Here is a 24,079-nt window from a genome sequence, read left to right on the forward strand (position 1 = left end):
CGCGTGCTCGGGTCTTCTCCCGCGGTGCCGGTTCTTCAAACCCAACAGAGGAAATTGTCTTAGTATCCTGTTTCATACTTTCGTCAATATCTTTTCGGGGATGTGTGTGTGGGGGGGGAGGGGACTAAACTAAACAAAATGTTTCAAAATAATTTATTTTAAAATACGATAGTATTTTTTGTTTATGCGTCTTCTTTTCTTTATGCTTTTCTGAGTTTTTATTTCGAGTCTCCTGACGATCATGCCCACCAGCAAGTGTGTGGAAACTGCGAGGAGTCGCGCACGGCGGCCGGGGAGGCGGGGCGATTGTGTCGTCATCGCTGCGGGGTGGGGCGACCGTGTCTAGAGAGAGGTCCGCGTGCTGCCAAAGCCGGCTGAGGCGCTGGGAGGCAGAGTACGATCCGCCGCTCGCGCTTCCCTGTGCTCCGCCTACGTCGAGTCCCGCGTGGAGATGGCAGACGATCTTGGAGACGAGTGGTGGGCGAACCAGCCCGCAGAAGCAGCCAGCAGCCCAGGTACCCACTCTGTCCGCGCTCCTGCGGGGCCTTCTCGCCCGCTAACCCTTCCATGCGCCTCCGCCCGGTCCCGCCCCGGCCGTCTCCGCCTTCGGTCCCGCAGTGGTGCGCGCCGCTGTGCGAGCATCGCGTTGCAGGTGGTGCCAGAGACTTAGAACACGTGAAACGGACCCAATGTGACATGAACTCAACCGCGCCCGCCAGTCAGGAAAGGACCCTTTTCCACGCTCTGTTTTTCGTTTCCTTATTTCTTAAGGGCTAAGGCAGATTCCATGAAGATGGGGAGTGTGGGCATAGTGGTTCAAGGTAACTCCTGTATTTGACTCAGACTGCCTGCGTTCAAATCGCAGTCTCTAAGACCTTTTCTCCTTTTTCTCATCTGTAAAATAAAGACAGTAATTCATAGATTATTGTGAAGATTAAATGAAGATATTATAAGTGATGCGCTTTACCACAGAGTGCTTGCCACATAATATGTGCGCTGTAAATATATAGTTTTTCTCGCTCTCATCATTGTCATGTAATTTGGACTATTAAGAGACTAAAGGAGGCCTAGCGATAGTCCCTTTGAATTCACCCATTTTTCAGATGATGCGCATGAGTTAAAGATAACAAGTAATCTGAGGAGTTACCATAGCTGGTTGATATCAGAGGCAAGGCTAAAATTCAGTTAACAGTTCAAACCGTGCATTGTGCTATGCGTACCTGATGCCAACGCAGTGGACGTTTATCCTTGAGTAGATAGCATTAAATGACCCATCACCAAAGGCTTACCTTGAACTTTTCAAGTCCCATAAGGCTTAATGTACAATTAGGTCACCATTCAAAGTCTGCCTCATTTCTCTACTAGATTCTAAGACTTTAAGATAAAGCCAAAGTTTGATTCATGTCTGTATAGACCACAGGACCCTGCACATGATTGACACTTGATACATATTTGCTGCAAATACTAAACTTGAAATGTGAGTTGTGAAATACTCATTAAAAACAACTAAATTCTGCTACAGCACTTCCAGCAGGGCAGGCTTCAGGTGCAAATTGAGCAGTTGTTTTTTGAAAGGTAGCCAATATAATACTTCCTCCTTTAGACTTCCTGACTCATTTGCATCTTTGTTTCTAACAAATGTATCTCTGTGCTTGAAGGCACAAATACCTTTCCTTGGGGGCTGTGGTGTTCTACATTTACTTTACTAACCTCTCCTCCCCTCCACTAAGGTGTTAAAAGCTATATTTTATAGGCTGATTCAAGGATATAGGCCATTTAATAAATGAATTTCTTCTGAGTGGTGAAAGAGCCTAGGTCTTCCTTCTTTCTAGTCCTTCTCTTGCCCCTCACCAATTATGTGTCTCTCAAGTTAGTCACTCTTTGAAAGGAAGGAGATTAACACATTGAGCATCTATTATGTGCCAGATGTTTTCATAAATATGAATTCATTTAATCTGCATAACATAGGTAAATGTTACCTTAATTTTTATAGATGAGAAACTGAAAAGTAATGTTTTTAGGAACACACCACAAGGAAGAGATCTAGGAAGAGATTAGTCAAGTGTGGCTTTCAGTTTTCCACTATTACCATATGGCTTCTCTGAGCCTCAGTATCATGATCTGTAAAATGAGGGGTCCTTACTGTCATCTTTTTAAGGGTTTTACCAACAGTTCTAAACGTGGAATTTAGTTAGAACTTTAAAGTGCTACAGCCTCCTTCATCTGAGTTGCCATCAGGATAATTATGTTGGCGTCCTCAGAGTCACCTTACTTCTTAGGTTCCTTCTAGCTGTAAGACTGTTTTGAAAGTTGCTAACATTTAGTTAATCAGGGGCCTCTGCTTTGTTAACTGCTTATAAGTGAGTGTATAAGCTTCCTTGAGCTCTGCTTGATTGGTTATTTACTGGTGATTTGTCTAATTTGTATAGCATTTCTAATTCTGAAGGACTCAGAGCCGAACCAGTTCATATTTCCTGATTCTACCTTTATCAATGGGGAAAGATCAGCCTAAAATGTGTGAATTACATTTTGTTTTGAAATTCAAAGGACAAATGCCTTAAGTCAGAGAAAGGGAAAATTAATGATACCTTTATTCCTGTTGTGGGCTATGCTGTTTACCTATAAAAGTAAATATCACCTGTTAACAAGTTCACACTTATGGTGGCAAGATGATGAAGCATTTTAGTCATTTATTCAGAATCTGTATCTACAACAAAGGACTAACATTCATGGTCATGAATTCTTGTTCATGTTTTCTAAGAACAAACTATACAAACACACACATACCCAAACACTGGTACACATGGTATATAGCACCTGTCTAATGCATCCAGCAATCTGTTTATTGTCTAAAGAAATGTACTATGTTGTTGCTGCTCTCATGGTCTTCTTTAATGTTGTATATAACTCAGAAACTCTTAATGAAGCTCTTGATCTACAGATGACCCTTTTTGCATACTTCTTAATATTCTTCAAGACCTGTCATTTTTGGACTAGAATCCTGAACTGTACTGGAGCCCAGCATGGGACCTGGCACTTAGCTTGGGTTTGGCAGCTATTACCTTAATGAATGAATGCATGCATGCTAGATTCTACAGATCTCTTGGTGATCCACACAGGTACACATATAATTTCTCATCCAATACAGACACTTTTATTTGAGAGTGGACAGCTGTGCTTTTAAAATTTTGCAGGGGATGTCCTGGTCTACATGGAATGTCTGGTTGCTCTATGACATCTGGTGACATCATTGGTAGTAATTGGAATCATGGCCCAGAGGAAGACAGCTGAGAGTTGCCTCTGCTGAAGAATGTGAAGCCCAGTCTCCCTAAGGCAACAAAGCCTAGGAGTTGTCTAATGGCATCTAATACTTTGTTTCATTTCATTTCACTTGTTTCTTCATTCCCTGCCTACCTTAGAAATTATTTGAAGTGATTTATAGTAAACAATACATGCAGTAGAATCATGGTTGCAAAACATTAATGCTAAAGTGAGCAGGTATGATGCCTGAGATTTCATGTAGTTTACCAAACTGGACACCTTCTAAGTATGAAGCTGCATGGACTTTGTGACTTATTTAGCAGAGCTGAGTTTCTGCAGTTGAAGTTGGTCCCTTCATCATTCACTTCTGAAGAGAGAACAATGATTTTTTTCCCTTTTTATTCCAATAATATGCCTATGCATATAATTCAATAATATGCCTATTAAATTACTAGAGTGTCCAGTAGGCAGCTGATATAATATGAGCCTGGAGCTTCCAGGTTGAGTCAGTGCTAGAGATTCAGTAAACATAGTTTACTTTTAAAGAGGATGTTTTTAGCAGTCTGCAAAACTCTTAGCCTGTACTCTTTTTGAGGAGGGTTTTTCATATGTCCGTCTCCTATCAAGCATCTAACTAGAAAACTGAAGTGTGAAGATACTTCTCTGCACAGTGTAAGGAGACTACAGATAATAATACTAACTTGAATTTTTTGAGTGTTACTGTGTGCCATGTCCCGTTTTGATTGTTTTATGTGTACTTGCTCATTTAATATTCCCAAGTGCACCATGACTAGTTATTGTTATCCCCATTTTTATAGATGAAGAAATGGAGGCATTAAGTGGTTAAGTGATTCAGCCAGTGTTATTCAGTAGGTAAGTAAGGGAGACTGATTCATAGGCAGGAAATCTGAAATCAGTCTTGTGTGCACTTTAATTTCTCATAGATAATTATCCTCATTATCAATGGTAAGGATTTTATATCTAAAGTAACAATTCTTTATCAATTTAAAGAGGCTTATAGTTTATAAATCATTTTGTTTGTATATATCATTGTTATTAGAGTGTGTCTATTAAACCTTAGTATCCCAAAGCTTACTCTTCTAAAGAACATTGATAACTTGGAGATACAAATAAGTAGGTTATACCATTGGGCTTTGAGAACAGTCTCTGCCAGGAATTCAAACTTGATCCTGGAGCTCAAGGCTCACACACCTGGCTATTTTCTTGACGTCTTACTTATTTAATAGGAATGTCAATTGCAAATGAGACCCAAATACTGAATTATCGCCCAAACCTGCCTTCCCTCACCAGCTACCCAATTTCACAATAAAGGCCTGAGAATAGCCTGATATATTCATTTATTTCCTTCACCCCTCACTCCTGATCCATCAAGTCTTGTCTCTACCTCCAAAACTTACCTGAAAATTTTTTCTCATTTTTCTTCTTTGTTATCTCCATCCTTATTTGCCTTAACCACTGCAGTGAACTCTTAATAAGGCTTCCAGTTTATATCTTGTCCCTCTATGGACTATTCTTCACTCAACAGCCAGAGTGATCAGGTCACATGTCTGTATTAGACCATAAATGGCTTCCCCATGATGCCAGGAAAAAAATCCTAGATTATTTGCCATAGCTGGTATCTCTCAGATCTTCTACTACTTACTCTGCTCTAGTTTATGTTGTCCCAGCCACGCCAGCCTTCATTCTGTACCTCAACAGGCCAACCTCATCTGGTCTTAGCCCTTTGCAATAACTGTTCCTTTTCCTTTCTGGGCTGTCCTTTTGAATTTCAGATGGGGGTTATTCTTCTCTTAACATTAAGACCTCCATTCAGACATCACCAAAAAGGGAGTTCCAGTCTAGAGCGGCTATCTGGTTGTCCTATTATATTTTCACATTATGCAGGAGAACATTAGCATCAATGTTATTCTCCTTGTTAAGATTATTAGTCTCACCACACTGAAATGTAAAGCTCCATGTGAGCAGGGATTTGTTTATCTCATTCTTTGTTGTATCCTCAGGGCCTAGAGTAGTAGTATCTGGGTACTTAGAAGGCCCTCGTTTAGACTTTGTTCCTTAAGTAGTTAACTGTTAATATTTCATAGCCACATTTCTGAGACTTTGACATAAGAGTTCCACATCTAAAACAACTTGGTCCTCTGTAAAAATTCTCAAAATCCTGCCCAGGCTTTTGAAAGGTTTGGAGATGCTGCCTTTCTCTTTTTAAAAATACGTTAGAAGTCCTAATTGTACTACTGTGTCCCCTGACGTATTCTAACAGTATTCGGATTTAGTTTTATAAATTATGTCTTGAAAGGGGACGACAGACTTTTGCTTTTGTAAATGAGCCAATAATTCCTACTGGTGACAGTTTTTGTCACCTAGAATCAATGTGATTGCTCATTTTGTTTGAGACTGCTGAAATGAGCATTGTAAATTTTTTTTGTTGTAATATTTTATACTACCTCCTTCACATCACATTGCTTTATCTATTCAGAATTCCTTCTGGAGATGATGAAATAGGGTAACCCCTTGGATCTTTTAAACCTGAATAATTGGTTTTTGGCTCTTTTTTTCTTTTTCTCAAACTGGAGTTAGGTCTTTACAGTTTTAATTTTACCTATAGGCAGCCGTGTATGGTAAATGTTGTAAAGCATTACGTCTACATAGAAAATTCAGACTTGGAATATTAACAGTAGATGTTCATGATGCACAAAGAAGGTCAACTTCAGGGCAGATCTTTTTCAAAATCATTTATTGAGTTCTCATACTTGGCCCTATTTTAGACACTGTAATGAAGTTAGAGGGAAAAAACATATTCTGCTTACATTGTGGGATTTATACATCTATGTAGTTCAGTCAAAATGCAAGCAGTGTTTTAAGAGAGATGTTCAAGGACCAAAAACAGGGGCAGGATAAATTTTTAAAGGCTAGGGGAAGGAAACAGAAGAGAGAGAACACTGTTATTAGTTATTATTCAGTACTTGAGGACTGTGTAACAAGTGGGCCCAAACACAACCTTCATGGGCTATTTTTACTGTATACAATCGCCATGATTCTTACAAATAATTAAACAAGTGGTTCTTGGAAATAACTATGAATGTTTAAGGTTACAAATTTACACATCTTTCTTTTAATAACTTGCACAGTAGTTCTGCTACAGTTTTGCTAAATGTTATTAATCTCTTGAAAGATACCAGGAATTTGGAAGGCCCAGAAATACTTCCATTTCCCCCCTCATATCCAACAGTGATCCATTACATTATTTTGTGGCAGAAATCCTTTGACCCGTTCTTATCTGATGTCCTTAGTTGAATACTAGTGTATTCATGAAATTATATATTTTACTAAATATATCACAAACAGCTTGAATATAGTTTACCTATTTTCATCAGCAGTCTGCAATTCTTAATTGAATTCTTAAATTGCTAGTATTGCTTTTCAGAATTAGTTGATTAAGTTCTTCTTAAGCTCTTGTTTCTGGTTCCTTGTTAGTATAGTTCACACTAGGCCAGAGGTCAGCAAACTTTTTTGTAAAAGGCCAGATAGTAAATATTTTAGGTTTTGCTGTCTAGTTGCAATCACTACTCAACACAGCCACTGTAGCATAAAAGCAGTCAAAAACAATCTGTGAGCAAGTGAGTGTGGCTCTGTTCCAATAAAACTTTATCTATGGGCAGTGAAATTTGAACTTCATGTAATTTTCACATCTCATAAAGCATACTTCTTTTGATTTTTTTTCTGCAACTTAAAAATATAAAAACAGTCTGAGCTTGCAGGCCTTACAAAAACAGATGGTGGGCTGAATGTGGGCTTCAGACTGCAATTTGCAGACCCCTGTCCCAGACTCAGTGTCAGACCACGAGTTGTATGTTACATGTCCCTAACAGCAGGAATTTGAAACATACCCCAGAGAAAGTTGTGCAGTTTTACATCAGTTACTCCATTACTCAGTCCATAATTATCAGTTGTATATTAGATCACTCACATTCCTATTAAAATCAAATACTTTATCCCCCAAAATGACAAAAATCATTGAAGCTAAGTGAATGAAGGGTTGAGGAAAGACTCCAGCATAGAAGTATCAGGTTATTAAAATATTTTTTTGAAGTGGATTTGTTTTCATTCACTTGGATTTTTACCTGCTGCTTTTTAAAAAAAATCAATAAAGTCACTCTGGATTTAATTAGGATAGTTTCTTTTATTTTCATGGTGCTTCAGAGGGGCCACATTTCTGCAGAAACAGGATTATGCTCAAGAGGCAGGATTCTTTATGTTTCGGTTGTGTTGTAGGTCAAACACTTGAACTCCAAATAGTATTCCCTGTTCTAAGCTTTTTATGCATTTTTTATTGTAGTACGTATTGCTTTAAAGGAAGCATAGTTTTTGGTTGTTTATCCTGTTGTTAAAATAGACTTTGTTATTTTAAAGGCTTTTGTCTTAATGGGATTAGAATTTATTACCATTTAAAAATAGGTTTCTGCTGCTTGCCATAGAAGTGTCACTATATTCCTACTGTTTTTTTTTAATACTTTGTACAGTATCTTGTCCCCATTTTCTTGTTTGCTCTTGAACTATGCCATCTTGGCTTGAGAATGTACTTTAGAGTCTCCTGACATAGGTGAAACCAATTTTGAAATCTCCAACATACAAATTTTGTGTTCCTCTTTAAGGTAAAATGTTCCCAGGTATTTTGTTTTTGTGGGAGTATTGTTGGTGCTTGTTTTCCTGTTTTATGCTTCTTTTCAGTCTGTTTTTCACTGTAGGAGCTCCAGTGTTTTCTTTTCTGTTCGCATAATTAACCATGGTGAATGTCACTTGGCATAACTACTTTTCCTGACCCTGTCCATTGCTATCTCTTAGCACATTATTTCACTTAATGTCTTGACTGAATGGTCCTTATCTACCTCATTCAGTCATCCTCTGTTCTCTTAACATTACCTGCCTATGTCAGGCACAGCCCTAAGCACGCTACATTTTCTCACTGCGCCAGCCACCTGCTACTGCCCTGTACTTCATTCTGAACTGTCTCTTGTATTATGTTTGTGTCAAAGTTTAATCACTTTCTTTTGTAGTCCACTTCCTTCCACTGTTCTTTTACAGCTCTCCTTTAACTTAGACTTTTCCACTTCAGACCTTTAATTTACCCAACCTCCCCACCTTCTCCTCCTCCACATGCCTGCTGGGACTGCTGCACATTGTCCCTCTCTTTGGCTTCCAGCTCCTTTTCCTCCTTCTTGAAATTGGAGTGGGCCCAGGAATATTTGTATAGTGACATCAGTGTGCTGAAACAGACGTGGCTAGATGAGGGTGAAGACTGGTCCTTCCTTTGCTCCTGCTCTGCTGTCTCCATCCCAGGGTAGCTGGCTAAAGCACTGTCCTTAGCCATGAGGATTTCTTCAAAGATCAGGCCTCCAGTTCTTGGTACAGGATCACAAAGAATGTTGGGTCATGCTCGTCATGGATTTTTTTTTTCCTGACTGAAGCTTTGTCTAATATACCTATGTCCCATGTCAAAAATGCTGTATTTGTCTTAAAACATCATTGTGTTTCTCTGTCCACACTGAATTACAGACACACCTTTCTCTTAATTCAGTCAGAGAGCTTTTAGTGTGATGAAAATAATTATTTTAGCTTACTTCCAGGGATCCAAGTCCTGCCTTGGAGGTGACTGGTTGAATTCAGCACTCTGTAGTTGGACATACTTTTGGTTTATCAGAACTGAAAGGGACCTCAAGAATTATTCAGTGTTCCTGTTGTACATATGAGAAACTTGAGGCCTAGACTGATGAAAATTAAGTTCAGTGTCAAACAAGTGAAAAGCTAGGATTGGAATTTGAGTTTCCTAATCCCAAGTTTTTGTTGAATCGACTGATTTTTTTTATATGGTTGATTCAGGGAAGAGATGTGATTAATTGTCCTGTCATTTTGATGGAAATAATCTGACTTTATTGAAGCAGATTAGGCATTCTCACTAGCACATCTTCTTAGCAAACTATGATTCAGTAAAGTATTCAGTTAAGTTCTGTGGAATGAAGGGTTACTTCTGAGTTCACCAGAAAACTTGAACTGTTTTAATGAATTCAGTTCTATCCCAGGCTAATGATAGTCCAGTTGTGCGTTGGATTCCAGTAGGATGAGGAATTGGGAGGATTTGAGGTGTGTGTTTGGGCCTGTGATTGTGTGTATAAGTATATGCACGTAAACAGGTAGAATAATTGTAGATGCACTGCTCTTTCATGTCTGGCAACTTATGAAGGAACCATCTGTCATTCTGCTGCTTCACCATTTCCTGGAGAGAGAGCTCTTCTTAGGCCTTCTGCACTGATAATATCAGCTTTCCAGATATTTCTGTATGCAGGCAGTGTACTGGTATGACTTACCTTTTCCCTCCCATGTGGAGGAAAGTGTTAGAGGTGACAGTCCTTATGATGTGTAGCTTCCCACAGCCAGGGTGGTAAATAGGCTTATCGATAGGCCCTGGGGGAGCTTTAGGGGAAAGCTTAGTGGTAGCTGTAGATTTTGATTTAGGGATCCGTGTTGGGATTCTCTGCTTGCATACATCCTTGATCTTGAATTAAACAGAAGAACAGAAAGTAATTAATGGTACAGTCGGTGGAGAAGCAGACATTGTTCAGGACATAGAGTGAACTTGGAGGATCTGGCTTCTTTGAAAGTACTAGGTTATGGAGATACATCAGATTAAAGGTTATCAGGTTGAAGATAAAAATTTCAAAAAAGCAATTCTTCCAACATGTGTTGACCATGTGTTGTGTGCAAGACCCTAAACAGCAGATAGTATTAGATACAGAGATAAATAGCTTATGTTTCTTGCTTTTTGGCAATTGTTAGTATAGTGGGAGATAAACAAGAGTAGTGTCCCAAATTAATCTCAGAGGGTCATGAGATTACCAGAGAAAGGTTAATTTCAACTGAGGGATCTAATAGGGATTGATAAAGAAAGTAGCATTTGGCTTGGGCCTCCAAAATTTTGAGGGTTTTTAATAGCAGGAATGGAAGGGCATTCTAGAATAAAGAAATACTTTAGCAGTGTCCATGAGGTAGGAAATTGGACACAGTTGAGAAAAGTAGTGACTTCAAATTAAGTTGTATTGTAGAGGAGAAATGGGAATGTAGGCTGGGGCTAGATAGGAAAAATTGTTTCTGATTCTATAGACTGTGTGTGGGGTGGGGGACAGGGAATAGGAAGGACAGGTTGAAGGGAGACACATCGTGGAGGCAGAATTGTATTAATATGCATTGTTAACATGGGTGGTGAAGGGAGACTTACAGTGTTCTGAACTGGGAGAGTAGGTTGTGGAGTGTGAAAAGATTGAAGGCTTGATTAAGTTCTTGTTTACCTAGAACTATTACTCTTGCTTTCATTTATTAAGGAAAGGTACTCTTGAATGAGAACACTTGTTGGCAAAGAGATGGGAGATCTCAGCAAAGTGTAGTTCTCCCATTATAATGTATAGCTGCTGCTGCTGCTGCTGATCATGATTTTCCCCTCTGTGGTTGCATTATCCTTTTGTTGCTATGAGCTAAAAAATATGTCTTTAAAAAATGCATTGTAGTTTTCATCAGATTTCTAGTACTGTGTTTATGGGAACCCTTCTTGTATTGTTTTTCATTCTATAGAAATTTGTTTCCACTTACTGTATTGATAGAGTGAAGTCCCTTTATCCCTTTATGTAAACATTCACTTATTTAAAATGCTCCCTGACTTTTATAGCAACCATATTTAGATTTTCAAATGAACACTACAGAGTTGGCTAAAAATATGAGTCCTTCAGTTAAGGATAAGCTATATGGGGAGTATGCTTTCTTTTGTACATGTAGTCAGTCTTTTTTATGCATAGGTGTTAGAAGAGGTTTTGGACTGTAGTGTTCTTACTGATTGTGAGTACTCTTGTACTTACACTAACCATGGCAAATGGGATGTTGGTACTCAGATATCAGTCTCCTCCTTATTTAAACCTTATCCTACTTTTCAGTCTGTCCTCATAGTCTCATTGTCAGTGCTGAAATGCTGACTCAACGTTTTTAGCTCTCAAATAGATAGAGCTTTTTAAAAAATTTAAATTAAATTCAGTTCCCAGTAAGGGTTTCATGAGATAGGCAGCCTCAGTAATGATTAGGAGAGTAGTTTGGTAGCATGTATGAAGATCCCTAAAATTCACACCCTGTGACTCATTCATTTTGTTGCTAGGAGTCTTTTCTTGGAAATAATCAGAGATGCAGGCAAGGTATCTTACAGGTTAAGATCAGGATGGAGTAAATGAATTACTGTAACACATAAAAATATTATGCTATCTTTAAATAATGATGCTTTTGAACATAGAGGAAAATGTTTGTTCCAAAATGTTAAAAGCAGGATGTAAAACTATACACATGCTTGAACAATGTAAGTTTGAAGAGAAAATACTAGGAGAAAATATACCAGTGCTATCAGTAGTTCACTCTGGTTAGTAGAGTTATAGGTACTTTTTATTTTTCTTATATTTTCTACATTTTTAATAATAAATATACAATTAGAAAAAACAATACCAACTTATATTGAGGGATAAAAAAGCAAAGAGACACTTCAAGGATCAGGATGTTTCTGTGAGCATCACCCTTACCATCCAAACCATGAGCAGTAGCAGCTGCAGTTGAAATCAGTGACAGACTAAAGCAGTTTGGCTGATCTTGTAAACATGGCATTAACAAGAGCCTTTCCGAGATAGGTTTCTGTGATAGCCTTTAACTTTGTCAAGATGTGATTCTCCTATTTAGTATACAAAAATCTGTGTTGGGATCTATTTAAATTATAGATTCCTGGACCTTATATCTAAATTTTGTAACGCACTTTCTATAGATGTGTGCAGGAATCCACATTGTTTAATAAACTCTGAGGGTGATTCATCCAACGCAGTTTATCAGCCTGCCACACTTTGAGAAACACTGCCATAGTTGAATCTCCTTTAGATGTAAGCTTTAAGTTTTCTTTCATCTGGAACTCTGGCTTGCCTGGGTGTGGGAGGTTCAATGCTGTGAAAAGCCAGGGCTTCATGGCCCAGTGGTTCCCTAGATGCTCATCAGAACCACCTATGGGTCTTTTAAAAACACTGCAGATGCCCAGATCCCATCTCAGAATATACTAACTTGGGTTGTCTTGGAGTGGCGTATGGGCACATGAATTTTTAATGAGTACCACAGGTTATTTAGAACCAAAATCTGTCCAATAAACCGGCTGAGGACAGAGCACAGTATTGGTGGGGCTTTTTCCCATGAAGCTGTGTGGATATGTGCTGGTGAAGACTGTGCAGCTTGGAATGGAGCTCAGTGGGAGGGCTAGCTGCCCTAACGGGTTCCCATTGTTCCCACACCCCTGATGCTGCAAGTTAATTTTGTTTTCTTGGTAACTCTGGTTTCACTAAAAAGTTTTTGCCTCTAGATGGCAGCAAAGGCTGATTATTTTTTTTTAAGGAAACCCCTCATTCTCAAATCTTTTAAAAATAGTGCTGTGGGTTTTCCCGTTTTTTTTTTTCCCTGTATGAATTTTATATTTAGACATGTTTCAGTAAATGCGATGTGGAGTTCTAAAATGTGTCATCTCTTGGAGCAGTTTTATAGAACATTATGTCAAATAGCTGCAAGAAGGTTTTATCCAAATTTGGAGTGTATATTGCAAGGGTAATCCATACACATGGCTCTTTTTAGACCACACAATGAATGTTCTACTCAGAGTTGGAGGTTCCTGGATTTCATCAGAAAGCAGATGTCTTTTGGGAGATTAAGCAAGTTGGAAAGCTCATTCATAGAAGAAAAGAATTTTTTTTTAAATGTTTAACTCATTTTTTAAAATGTTTAACTCAGTTCAACATGGAGATTGGGATTTGAAATGGATTACAGTCTGAAGGATGCCAAGTTCAGTGAGGCACAGGCACTGGTTTTATCTGAGGAGCAATACAAAGAAAAGCACTATATTTGTGGAATGCATTCATTAAATTATTAAAATGCTGGCTTATTTGGTAGATGGGTTCTTAAAAGAAATTGGGCAATGTGCAAGATTCCTGTTACAGTAAGTCATTAGATGACAGTGGCCTTAGTGACCAGAAGTACAGAAAGGTGAAAATGGTTTCAGTTTTATTCGAAGTCTTAATTCTGTAGCCCAATTTCTACTTAATCTGTGTGCTCTTTTACATTATCATGGAGGGCAAACATCTGAAAACATACTAGAATAAAATCAGCCTATACGGGGAAGTTATCAGATCATAGTAAGACAGCTGGAGTCAGGATGTTTCTTTTTCTCTGAATAAAATTAACTTTGTAAGTGCTTTGAACTTTAGAGATGTATTGGCAACATGTTGTGTAAGAAAGCAGTGTTCCCTCAGGAGTGTTCTTGACTCCAGGGACTGCAGGCCCCCTCATTACACCTTTAGCTATAGTTTTAAAGGCTCAAGAAGACTCCCAAAGACTTTGATCATTTTGATTTGTGGTAGTGTAAGGAGGGGGCAGGTTCTGGACTGCCTGACTCCCTCAGGGATCCAGCTGTGGAAGACTTGGTCAAGGCCATGTGTTATTGGAGTGACAGTGTTTTGTATTTTCATTTTTGTTCAAGGGGAAAGTGCATAAGAAATGATGATGGACATGGTGGTAAAAAGGAGGAAATGCTAAACTGGAGAAAAAATATCTCTGAAATGTTGTTACCTTTTGGCTTTGGTATTATTTGGTAAACCAGTGCTCATTTCTTTAAAAAAAAAAAAAAAAAGGAAGAAAAGAAGAAAAAAAATAACATAATTAATCTGGTAGGTAGCCCAGAGTTTCATATGCTACTGTAGCTTTTTTTCTCATGACTTTTTTCAGAACTTCCTCATTATACAATAAAACTTTGTTACTAAAGATTTTATAATCTTATATGGCAAAAGGGCCTTCAAAAGGAAACTATAGTTTCATTAGCTTGTTGCCATTAACATCCTATGAGAGAATATTTGGTTTTGAGTTACAGTGCTGTGGTTATTAAAGAGCTGTCCAGTGTAGAGGTGAAGTTTAGAGACAATAGATGCATTTATATTATAATATGGCATGCTTTGTGGTTATACCTAGTCATCTCCCAGTCTCTCTGCAATTACACTGTGAGTAGTGAAGGCAATCCAAGAATAAGCACTGAAAATACAGTTTTCAAAAATCCTTCCTACCCAGTTGCTTCCATTTTGTGCCCAGATACACAGCATCCCATGTAGAAATAATATGTCAAAATAAAATATACTAACCTTGAACTTTGTCTTCCTTGGTAATCCCCTTTCTTTTTATTCATCTGTTGGGTTTTCCACCTCATCTTTTTTTTTCTTTTTTGATACCTTTTCCCCCTTCTTTCTCAGTTCTTCATTTGCACCCATTTCATTTTAAAAAATTGTTCATAGACTTACATTTTACAACAGGCTAGTGGCTAGAGCTCAGGCTGTGGAGCCAAACAGATGGAGGTCTCTATTCTGGTTCTGGCACCAACTAGCTGTGTGCCCTCAAACAAGCCAGTTAGCCTCTGCACACCTCAGTTTCCTTGTCTGTAACTCTTCTCTGGGGCTTAGAATACTTACTGGCACTTGTTCTTTGGGAAGTAGAGATACTGTGTAGAAAGTCCCTGGCACATGCAAAATGCCAGGTGTTGTTACTAATGTCAACGTTATTATCTTTGTCTTTTTTCTTATATGTTCTTAAGATGCCTGTTTCCTGATCATAATTATAACTCATATTCTTTGGTTATTTTACCTTTCTTGTTAACTGTTTCATCCCTTGTTATCCCCTGCAGTTAACTATTGAAGACATGTTACTAAGCACAGGAGTCCAGGCAGCTGACCAGGCAGTGCTGATTACTGGGCTGTGTTTCTAACCACCTCTGGCATGGGAAAGGATCTCTTCATACATCCTTTTTCCACCTTATCCTGTTTGGTCTGGCTGTTGTGAGTCTTTCATTTTTAGAGTTCACCTGATAACATGTTATTTTCTTCTCTTTATTGTCATTTCCTAATCTTTTAATTGTTCAAAAAGTGAAGCAGTTATACTACCTATAAAGTCCTTTGATCCTGAGATTCTGTGATTCTATGAAAAGAACAAATGCAAGCCAGCTTTGGCCACCAGGTATGTTGTTAGCCTTATGAGCCTTTGTTGAGCACCAACTACCAGCAGTATTTAAGTCCTGAGTAACAGAGTATGGTGGTTCTTAAACTTTATAAGCCCAAGAATGACCAAGACAGATTGTTGATATGCAGATTCCCTACATCAGATTTCACAGATCTGGGCATGTGGAAATCTGCAGTCCTAAGTGATTCTGATAAACATGATCTGTGACTGCATTTGAGAAATATTGAAGAAAGAGTCTAAAAAAATAAGTGATAGCTGATTCTTGCTTTTAAGAGATTATAGTCTAAAAGGGTAATAAATAATTATGACAAGAGACAAAATGAAGTGCTATAATAGAGGTACAAACAGAAATGTTTTGAAAACTCAGGAGGAAGATTATGAAAAATAAGGAAGGTTTTCTAGGTGAATTGGTACTTGAGGTAGGAGTAAGATTTCAATACAATGCACAAAGAGAAGAGCAGCCCTGTTTCAGCCATAGGAACAGCATGAGCAAAGGTACAGGAAAGGAGGCCTGATGGTACGTGGGAGGATGGTCACTGCCGTATTCTGGTGAGGGTGCAGGATGTGGTCCAGAGTTTCAAAGGGAGACAAAGCAAGAGATGGAGATATGTACTTGGGGCGCTCAGTAATACAAGTGCTAATAAGTAAGTGCTGTTTTGGGAATGGGGGCTAGAGAATTGCCAGGATCAGGACAGTGTTATAGAAATATCACTAGCAGTGTGAGTGAAGGTTGGATTACAGAGGTGAGAATTTAAATGTAGTAGATGAACTATCTTAGCAGAACCATCTGTCTGAGGTCTAGACTTGGAGCAAGTAAAAGGGGGAGGGCAGAGAAAGAAATACCAGGGTAGAGTGGCTAACTGCATCTGGGGAATGAACAGAAAAGTGAAGAATGGCTCCCAGATGTTGAACCTGAGCAACAGGGAAGGTGGTGGACCATCATCAGACATGAAACAAAAAGTAACCCAAGAACGACAGTGAACCAGGGTGTGGGCACATGCAAAGTTTGAAGTATAGTTGGACCTTCTTCCATTTGGAGCTGTTCAGTAGGTATTGGAAATTTGGAGATTTTACTTTGAGAATCATCATAGAGAAATTGTTAATATCATTCAAGTGGCTGAGACTGTCCTCACCTGCCACTCTTTTCCCATCCCACCTTAGGTACTTCTACATCCTTTTCCCAGAGCCTGAGAGGTGAGTTTTGTTTGGATGTAACCACATCCCCTCTACAAGGCCAATGGTCCTACTGGAGAGCAGCCCCCTAAGGAGGCATTTCTTCCCAGTACTCAAACAATACACAGTGATTCAACCATTATGCAGGCACTCATTCGCCAGCTGGGGGAAAGGAAATCCTGTCCAGGCTGGCCTCTCAGCCATTGTGTCTGGGCTGAGCAGACAGATTATGTGAACTTGCATTCTGTATGGGGATCTGCCACTCTTTGGTGTGGGGGCATTCAGTAATTACAGGATGGCCCCCCCAAAGTGCATTTCCTTCCTCATTGGCAGTCTGAGAAAACCTGGAATAGGGCCAGTTGATAGGTCGGCCTAAAAAAAATAATAATAAGTATCTATTGTTCTCCTTAAGTCCTCTCATTACTCTTCTTAGAAGATAAAATCAGTGGCCCCAGCAGCATTTATATTTTCCAGAAAATTATATTAAAAATATTTATTTTTCTTATAATCAGAAAAAACGTTTTATATTTTAAAAAATTATACTGCTTTTATCTGTCACTGTGAGAGATGTCATCCTTCTCAGCATTGTCCCTACCCATTGACCCTAACTGTTACTCTGAAGAGACTGTCAGGTGTTTAAATGTTTCTCATGTTACATGGACTCTGGGAATCTGTGCAGCTTTTTGTTCTATTTCTGTAAAACTGTACTTTTCTGAAGCTCAAAACTGATAACAGTGGATTCAGGCAAGAACACCATTGAAAGAAAAAACTGAAAAGGAAATTTTTTTTTTAAGAGAAGAAAAAAAACAGCCAACTCATTAGTAGTGAAGGATAGTAATTCCTTCTTGTGGAGTTACTTTGTGTTGTTTGAAGAGTAGCTACATTGAAGCAGATTTTTATATGAAATTAATTGTTATGAGAGATACATTGGAGACCAACTTGAAGACTTTCCTCTAAAATGGCAGTTTTCTTTGTGATGCTTCCTTGCTTTGAAGTTATTTAATCCTGAATCAGAAGCAGAATTTAGGGACTGATAAGGTTGAACCCTGACACTTCTCCACCTCAACTGGGAAAATACACAATGCTTTTTTTTTTAAGTGATTTTGGGATCACCAGCCTATAAGTTACGATGTTGCTTTAGAAATGGAAACCCTGAATTAAGATATACCATCTAGGAAGATTTTCTGTGCATCTGCAAAGGCAGAAATCTTACCACCTCAGGGCTAAGTTGGTTGTGCTTATCTTTACAGTGGCTAGGCCTTGATCCCTTGATTGCCTTTTCTAGAGGTCGTCACTTTCAAGACTGTCACTGTGGCCACCTACTTAAAAGCTTTGTTGTGTGTGGTTGTGATGCTCTTTCTATGGCTCCTTTTCATTCACTTCTGATACTTTTCTGTCCAGCCACTTCTAAGGCCTACCAGGTACCTCCCTCCCTCTCTGTGCATATTGATAGCCTGTCCGAGCTTGTTCTTCATCCTGGCATTCATGCCTCTCTTACAGAATCCTGCGCTAGGGTAGATGTACTTGGACTGCAGCTCCATTGCTGAGTAGTCTCCTGACCATGAGGACTTGTGCTTCTCTTTGGCTTTGCTTTCTCCCATCTCCTGTCTAGTCTTCCCTAGGCTGGCCTATTTGTGTGGGGCTCGACCCCATTACCCTAATAGAAGCCTCAGGGAGACTGGAAGAGTTGGAAGGGAGGAGGATCACTCTTGGCTGTGGTGATTATAGATTTCTATGAGAAAAGATCATAGAAGACATGAGACTCGAGCCAGACCTTTCAGTGTGGGACCTTGATGAGAGAAGAGAATTCTATCCATGAAGAGCAGTGGGGAGAAGGAAGAGAAAAGCCCTGTGTATATACAGGAGCATTCCGAGTGTTCTGGGTAGTGACAGAATGCAGGGAGGTAATGTTAGGCAGTCTGTCTATACACGTAGGTAACCGAGAGGATCAAATGCAATTTATTATGCTTCCCCCTTGCCCTGAGATAGCAGCTCGGTATGTTGCCATGGGAAGAGAGTGGGGCAGTTATGCTTCTGTTTAAGTCTCAGTTCTGTTACATACCAGCAGAATGGCCATGGAGCAATTTTCCTTAACTCTCAGAATTAAAATCTTTTTCTCTCTACAATTGTGATGATACCCACTTTCTATAGTAGTTGTGAAGTGAAATAGCAGTGCATAAAGGATTCATTTGCTCCATTATCTCACCACCCAGAAGCCTTCTCTGAGGACACAGAGTGCTCCCTAGCATTTTATTCAAGGCCCTTCACAGCCTGACAGGACCTCGAACCCTACCCCTGCCCCACCTGTCTGAACTTCGGTCACATTACACTCATTTTCTTAAACATTGGTTTTCTGTTCTCCTACCTGCTCCCACACCTCTGCTCTTGTGAGCACCTCCCTGAAACATCTGTTGTCCTCTCTTTATCCTAGTCTTCCTTATTTCCCAGTCCCTGCTCAAATCTCATCTGTGTCTGAAACCTAACCCCAACCCTGCCCCAGAGTAACCTGCTCCTCTTCCAAACTCCTATGGTACTTAACTATATATAGAATCCTTTCTCTGTTAATTACCTTTTAAGGCAGTCCCCAACTCCCACCTTAAATCTAATCTTATAGTTACCTAGCTGCCTAGCACAGCAGTGAGTAATATTAGGAGCTTCAAAAATATTTGTCAGTTTGTTCTTGTAGGTGATTTGTTAAGAAATGAAGCAAGCTTGTATCCTAAGAGAAGATATTTGTGCCTCTGGCGGTTATAAGCAAATACAGAGGGAACTGAAACTCCTTGGGAGGACTCTTTAGAAAGGTCTAAATAGTAAAAAGTTCTCTAAAGTTCTTAGAAATCCTACTGAAACCCATTTTTCCCCCCATAAGGCAAATGTGGTTGGTTGTCTAGGCTTCTCTTTATCTCTCCCAAAGGCATGTGAGAAGCGGAAAGCTCCTTTGAAACTTACAGTTTATAATATGGTATCTTTGAAAGAGACTAAGGTATAAGCTATTAATACAGATATTTTTAAAATGTTCAAATATGCACATGCTCAGGGTCAATCTGTCAAGTTAGTGGAAACAATCCTTATGCAGTGAAACTGTTCAGGGTAGATTTTTTAATTTGCTTTGAGACTTAAGTTTAGTCAGATTCAAGATTCTTACCTCTATACACAGGCAGAAGTTTTCAAATGAGCTGTTAAATTTTCCCACACCAAGTAATATAAAAGAGTAACTGGCTTATAAACTTAGTTGATTCTCTTTAATGCAGTGTTTCTCAACTGGGGTGATTTTTGCACCCCAGACAACATTTGTCTATCAGGAGACATTTTTGTTCCTCATGGTTAGGGGATGCTACTTGGCATCTAGTGGGTGGAAGGCAAGAATGCTCCTGAATGTCGTACAAGGCACAGGACCTTCTGCAACAAAGAATCTTTGGACCCAAACTGTTAATAGCCCTGAAGTTGAGAAACTGCTCTAATGAGAAAAGCTGGGATATGGTGAAGATTAAAAGATACTAACATAGACTCTTAGAGAAGAAAACAAATCTTTAGAGCCCATCTAGTACTTAGGACACCTACAAGTGGGAAAATGAGGAAGGAGAGATTTAATTTCTGAAAGGAAACTCATGCACATAATTGGCTTGTTTATTTATGCCCATCTTTATTTCTGAAAGGAATTTAAAACAAAGGAGAGTGGTAAGACTTGGAGAGAATTTGGCAATCTTTGGAAGTTAGAACTAGATGTGATCTTAGAGATCACCAGGTCCAGCTGTCTTTATTTCACAGAGATTAAATGACTTCCAGTCAGCGCCATAGCTGACTGGAAAAGACTTGAACTGTTAAATTTTCTGTATTCCTACTTCAAGTACTCCCTCCCCCGAATCACTCCACTTATCTAAGTTTTCTTGTACAGTTTCAAGTCTCAATTGCTCTATGAAATCTTGTTAATCTACTGTAGTCCCCCTTAGTCTTTAATTTATTCTACAAAATTTACTTTGTCACTTGATTAAATGTTGTCTGATACTCTTTTTTCTTCTCTCCTTTCCTTGCTGAAATTAAAGGATAGTAAAATCTCTTGTCTCCATAATATTGCCCGTGTTGGGTAGGAGGTAGACAGTTAAGTATATCATGATCAGTGGACTGAGTGCATCTTTGTGGTGCTTTGAAGAGGAGACACTGCATGCTTAGAATTTGTGCATGTCACTGAGACAAGAGTGTTAGGTCAATTTGTAAACACTTTCTGTCTTTCCAGAGGTCTAAAGAATGGCAGAGAAGACCACCTTTTAGGTTTGTAAGGCCTACAAACATTGTTAATTATCCAAAGTTGACTAGCCTTTAAAAAACAAAAGCCAGAGGCAAAAAAAAAAAGAAGTCTGTCATAGGTAACCTTACAGAAATACTATACAAAACCATTTGGCTGTGGGGAAAAAAGGAACTCATTAAAATAAGAAAACAAATTTTAGGCTTTAAAAAAATTACCAAAAAATTTCAGATAAATTTTATTTCTTTTGGCCAATAATTTTGTGAAGAAAAAAGTGAAACTTGAAAATGAAACCACAAGAAAATTATCCCGAGGATAGCTTACAGAAGTGCCAAAGATTAGCCCAGAGTACATTTGTATGGCACCATTCTAAGTGTAAAATCTGGTATCCTGATGGAATGTACACACATTTGTATGTGTTTCCATATGAACAGTGTTAATTCATTACCAAAAGATAAAGTATTGGCTACTTAGCTTGCTGGACTCCATAAGGATTCCTTACCCTAAAAAGCTGCCTTTGGGGGATTGACTGCTCTATTATGTTTGCACAGTGGAAGAGTCCATTAGTTGGGAAGGAAAGGACTTGGAATTTAATCTAAATGAAATGAATTTTAAATGCGTTTAAGGTTTGGGGATTTATTGAACCACTTATCTTCCTTGGTCTTTCTTGCATGTGCTACACTGTGGCCTAAGGTGAATGGAGTGCCTTGTTTTGGTTCATCCAAACTGCTCTCTTTAATACATGTTTTAAATCATTCTCAAGAAATGCTGTAGGATTATGATGATATTCTGTGATCTGAGGGAGAAACAGAGCTTGTAGGTGTCAGAGAGCCTGTTCCTGTGCAGTTAAAAGATTCAGGAATCTGCTTTGCTACAAGTTATAAAACTGGAAACATCACCACCCTATAAAATGGTAATTTTTATTGAGCTTTTCTTTCGAATAAAAAGAAATGTTGAAAAAGCTTTGTATTTTTCATGCCAGCCACTAGAGGGCGGAATAATCACACTTCCTGGGACAGGTATAATTCATTCTGATAAAAGAGTGGGACGATAGAACACATTTGCTAATGTTTATCAATGGTGGAATATATAAAACAATGGTATTCCTCCTTTAGGGTGCATACTGATCAGAAGAGGAACTTGTTAAAAATGCAGCTTCCTGGACCCTAACCTCAGAGATTCTGATTTGATAGCTTTGGATTTGGAATATCATGGGATTCTCAAACATGTGTCTTGGATTTACTTTGAGAAACACTAATTTTAATGTTCCGGGCAAGAGTGTTTTGCTTGATTATCTTTTCTTTTAGGATCGCAAACCAAAATGATTATTTTGGAGGGAAAAAACTTAACAATAATACAAAGGTATAGAACTAGAATGTTAAAGACCTTTTCCCTGCCTTTGCCTAACAAGTTTAAAGGAGACTGACTTACTTTGCAAAGACTTTTAGCATCAAAGAAGCTACTAAAAACATGTTCGTGTGTGGAGTTATACTTCAGTCAATAGCAGTCATGAAATCCTTAGGCTACAAGTCTAAGAACTTAAAATATTCCTTTTATGACTATATCACAGTGCAAACTAATTTAATCCTTTGGGTGTCATAAAGACCCCAAGCATAATGCCTTGGCATTGTGACAAGTAGTTGTGGCGACCTCTGAGTACAGTATATGTATTGCTGTCATCATCTTGAGCATACATAGATTATAGTAATATACATTTTCATTCTGGTAAGGGTGATGATTTTACTATTGCCAGTGCCCCAGAGAGCAGTGGCATCCTTGTGGGGAAAGTTTTGCCACTACTCTTGAAAGAAAGAAAAATGTGGTAAAATCATTCAAATCTATGATAGGTGCTGTAACTCAAAAAGTTAAGGAGATGGGTGACTGAGTAAAATGAAACTTGGTTCTGAAGGTGGGGCTTCAGATGAGATGAAATGAAAGGGAGACATTATTTTTTCAGATATGTATAAAATAAGTCTCTCTCCTATGAGCCCCTCATGGACCTTCTTCCAAGAATACAACCATCCATCCTCACATATCTCGTATGAAAGTTTTCCAGTTTTTAAGGCTCTTCTGTCTTTACATGTGAATGAAAGAGTAAGTTCTGTAACCTCCCAAACATATGTACATGTGGATATAAAAAATTAATTTTGAAATTAAAAGCCAAAAATATACACTGTGTCATTTTGTGTGATTTTAGAGAAAAGGAAAGTTGCTTTTTTTCAGAAATTATGGTGTCTTTATTATAAGCCTTAATTAGTACTACTTTTAGTAATCTATATATGTTGGTATATGACAATGTTCCTAAATTTTGATGTTGATATGAATTACGATACTGAGGTAGTCCTCCTAATAGAGGAACCTCTTTAAAGGTTTTATTCCTTGAAAGCCCAGTAACCTTCCAGTAATGTTAATCACTTGGGAAGCCTATTTATAGTTAATGTCTAGAGAAAACGATGAAATAAGAATTTCTGCATTATTATCATGGAGCACAGGACTTGTGGTGCTACATTTACTGTAGAGAATTCCCTGGCTTACATAAGATAAGAAATTGAATCCTTACAAAATGGATGTACTAATGGATAGCCCGGAGCTTCTCGAGCCCCATTAGTTTTGAGTGAGCTAAGAATGGATCTTGCCTTCAACACTCTGGACAGCCAGGAAGAGCCCGTGGGTGACATGAGTGCCTTGGCTGGTCATCTCTGCCTCTTCATCTATTGTCTTCAGTGCCATGAAAACATGTTTTCTGTTTGTGCCATTGTGTGACAAAGGATGGGAAACACTGGAAAGACTTTGTTCTTTAATTGTTTACAATTTTATGATCAGTTCATCACTACCCTCCAAAATGTTACATGTACCCTGTATTGATTATTGTCTAGAAAAACATCTCATGCAGCAGCATTATCGGTAACTACTTAGAAAGATGTAAAATCAAGTACGTACTTCCTTCTAAAGTTCTAAGCCAAGGTGACTTAAAAAGAAAAGTAGTTTTGAAAAACATTTATACCATCATATATTTTATAATACAGTTGGGTCACTGACGATTCCCAAGATAAATGTGTTTAAACAGAAGCTTTCTCATTCATCACCAGCCTCAGATTTCATCCAAATTTATTTAATGATGATGCAAGCCCACAGCATTGGTGTTGTGGTTCATCACCATGGAAGTGTTTCTGTCAACAAATCCTTGCTTTGCTATCATAAACTTGATTTTGCAGGGAAAAGGAGAATAATTGTGAAAGATTCCTTTTACTTCTAGATATATTCACAGTTTGGGTG

At 38.6% G+C, this 24,079-nt stretch overlaps 2 protein-coding genes across 4 annotated transcripts in view; one reads left to right on the top strand and one right to left on the bottom strand.

Moving 5' to 3' along the window:
- Window positions 1–201: 201 nt before the first annotated feature.
- Window positions 202–24,079, top strand: part of CMSS1 (cms1 ribosomal small subunit homolog) — a 403,057-nt gene continuing 379,179 nt past the window's right edge. The window contains exons 1-2 of one of the 3 annotated variants that reach the window (XM_057502097.1): window positions 202–515; window positions 16,549–16,581. In XM_057502097.1, the coding sequence (XP_057358080.1) occupies window positions 452–515; window positions 16,549–16,581 (97 nt within the window). In that variant the 5' untranslated portion in view covers window positions 202–451. Of the gene's footprint in view, window positions 516–576; window positions 822–16,548; window positions 16,582–24,079 lie in introns of those variants that run through there. The other 2 variants (XM_036916528.2, XM_036916530.2) reach the window with 2 other exon arrangements.
- FILIP1L (filamin A interacting protein 1 like) overlaps window positions 9,626–24,079 on the bottom strand; it is a 242,522-nt gene continuing 228,068 nt past the window's right edge. Inside the window, exon 5 of the mRNA XM_036916522.2 lies at window positions 9,626–9,832. Within this exon, the coding sequence (XP_036772417.2) occupies window positions 9,641–9,832 (192 nt within the window). The 3' untranslated portion in view covers window positions 9,626–9,640. The remainder of the gene's footprint in view (window positions 9,833–24,079) is intronic.

This window comes from Manis pentadactyla, chromosome 1 (assembly GCF_030020395.1).
Source record: "Manis pentadactyla isolate mManPen7 chromosome 1, mManPen7.hap1, whole genome shotgun sequence".
NCBI lineage: Eukaryota > Metazoa > Chordata > Mammalia > Pholidota > Manidae > Manis > Manis pentadactyla.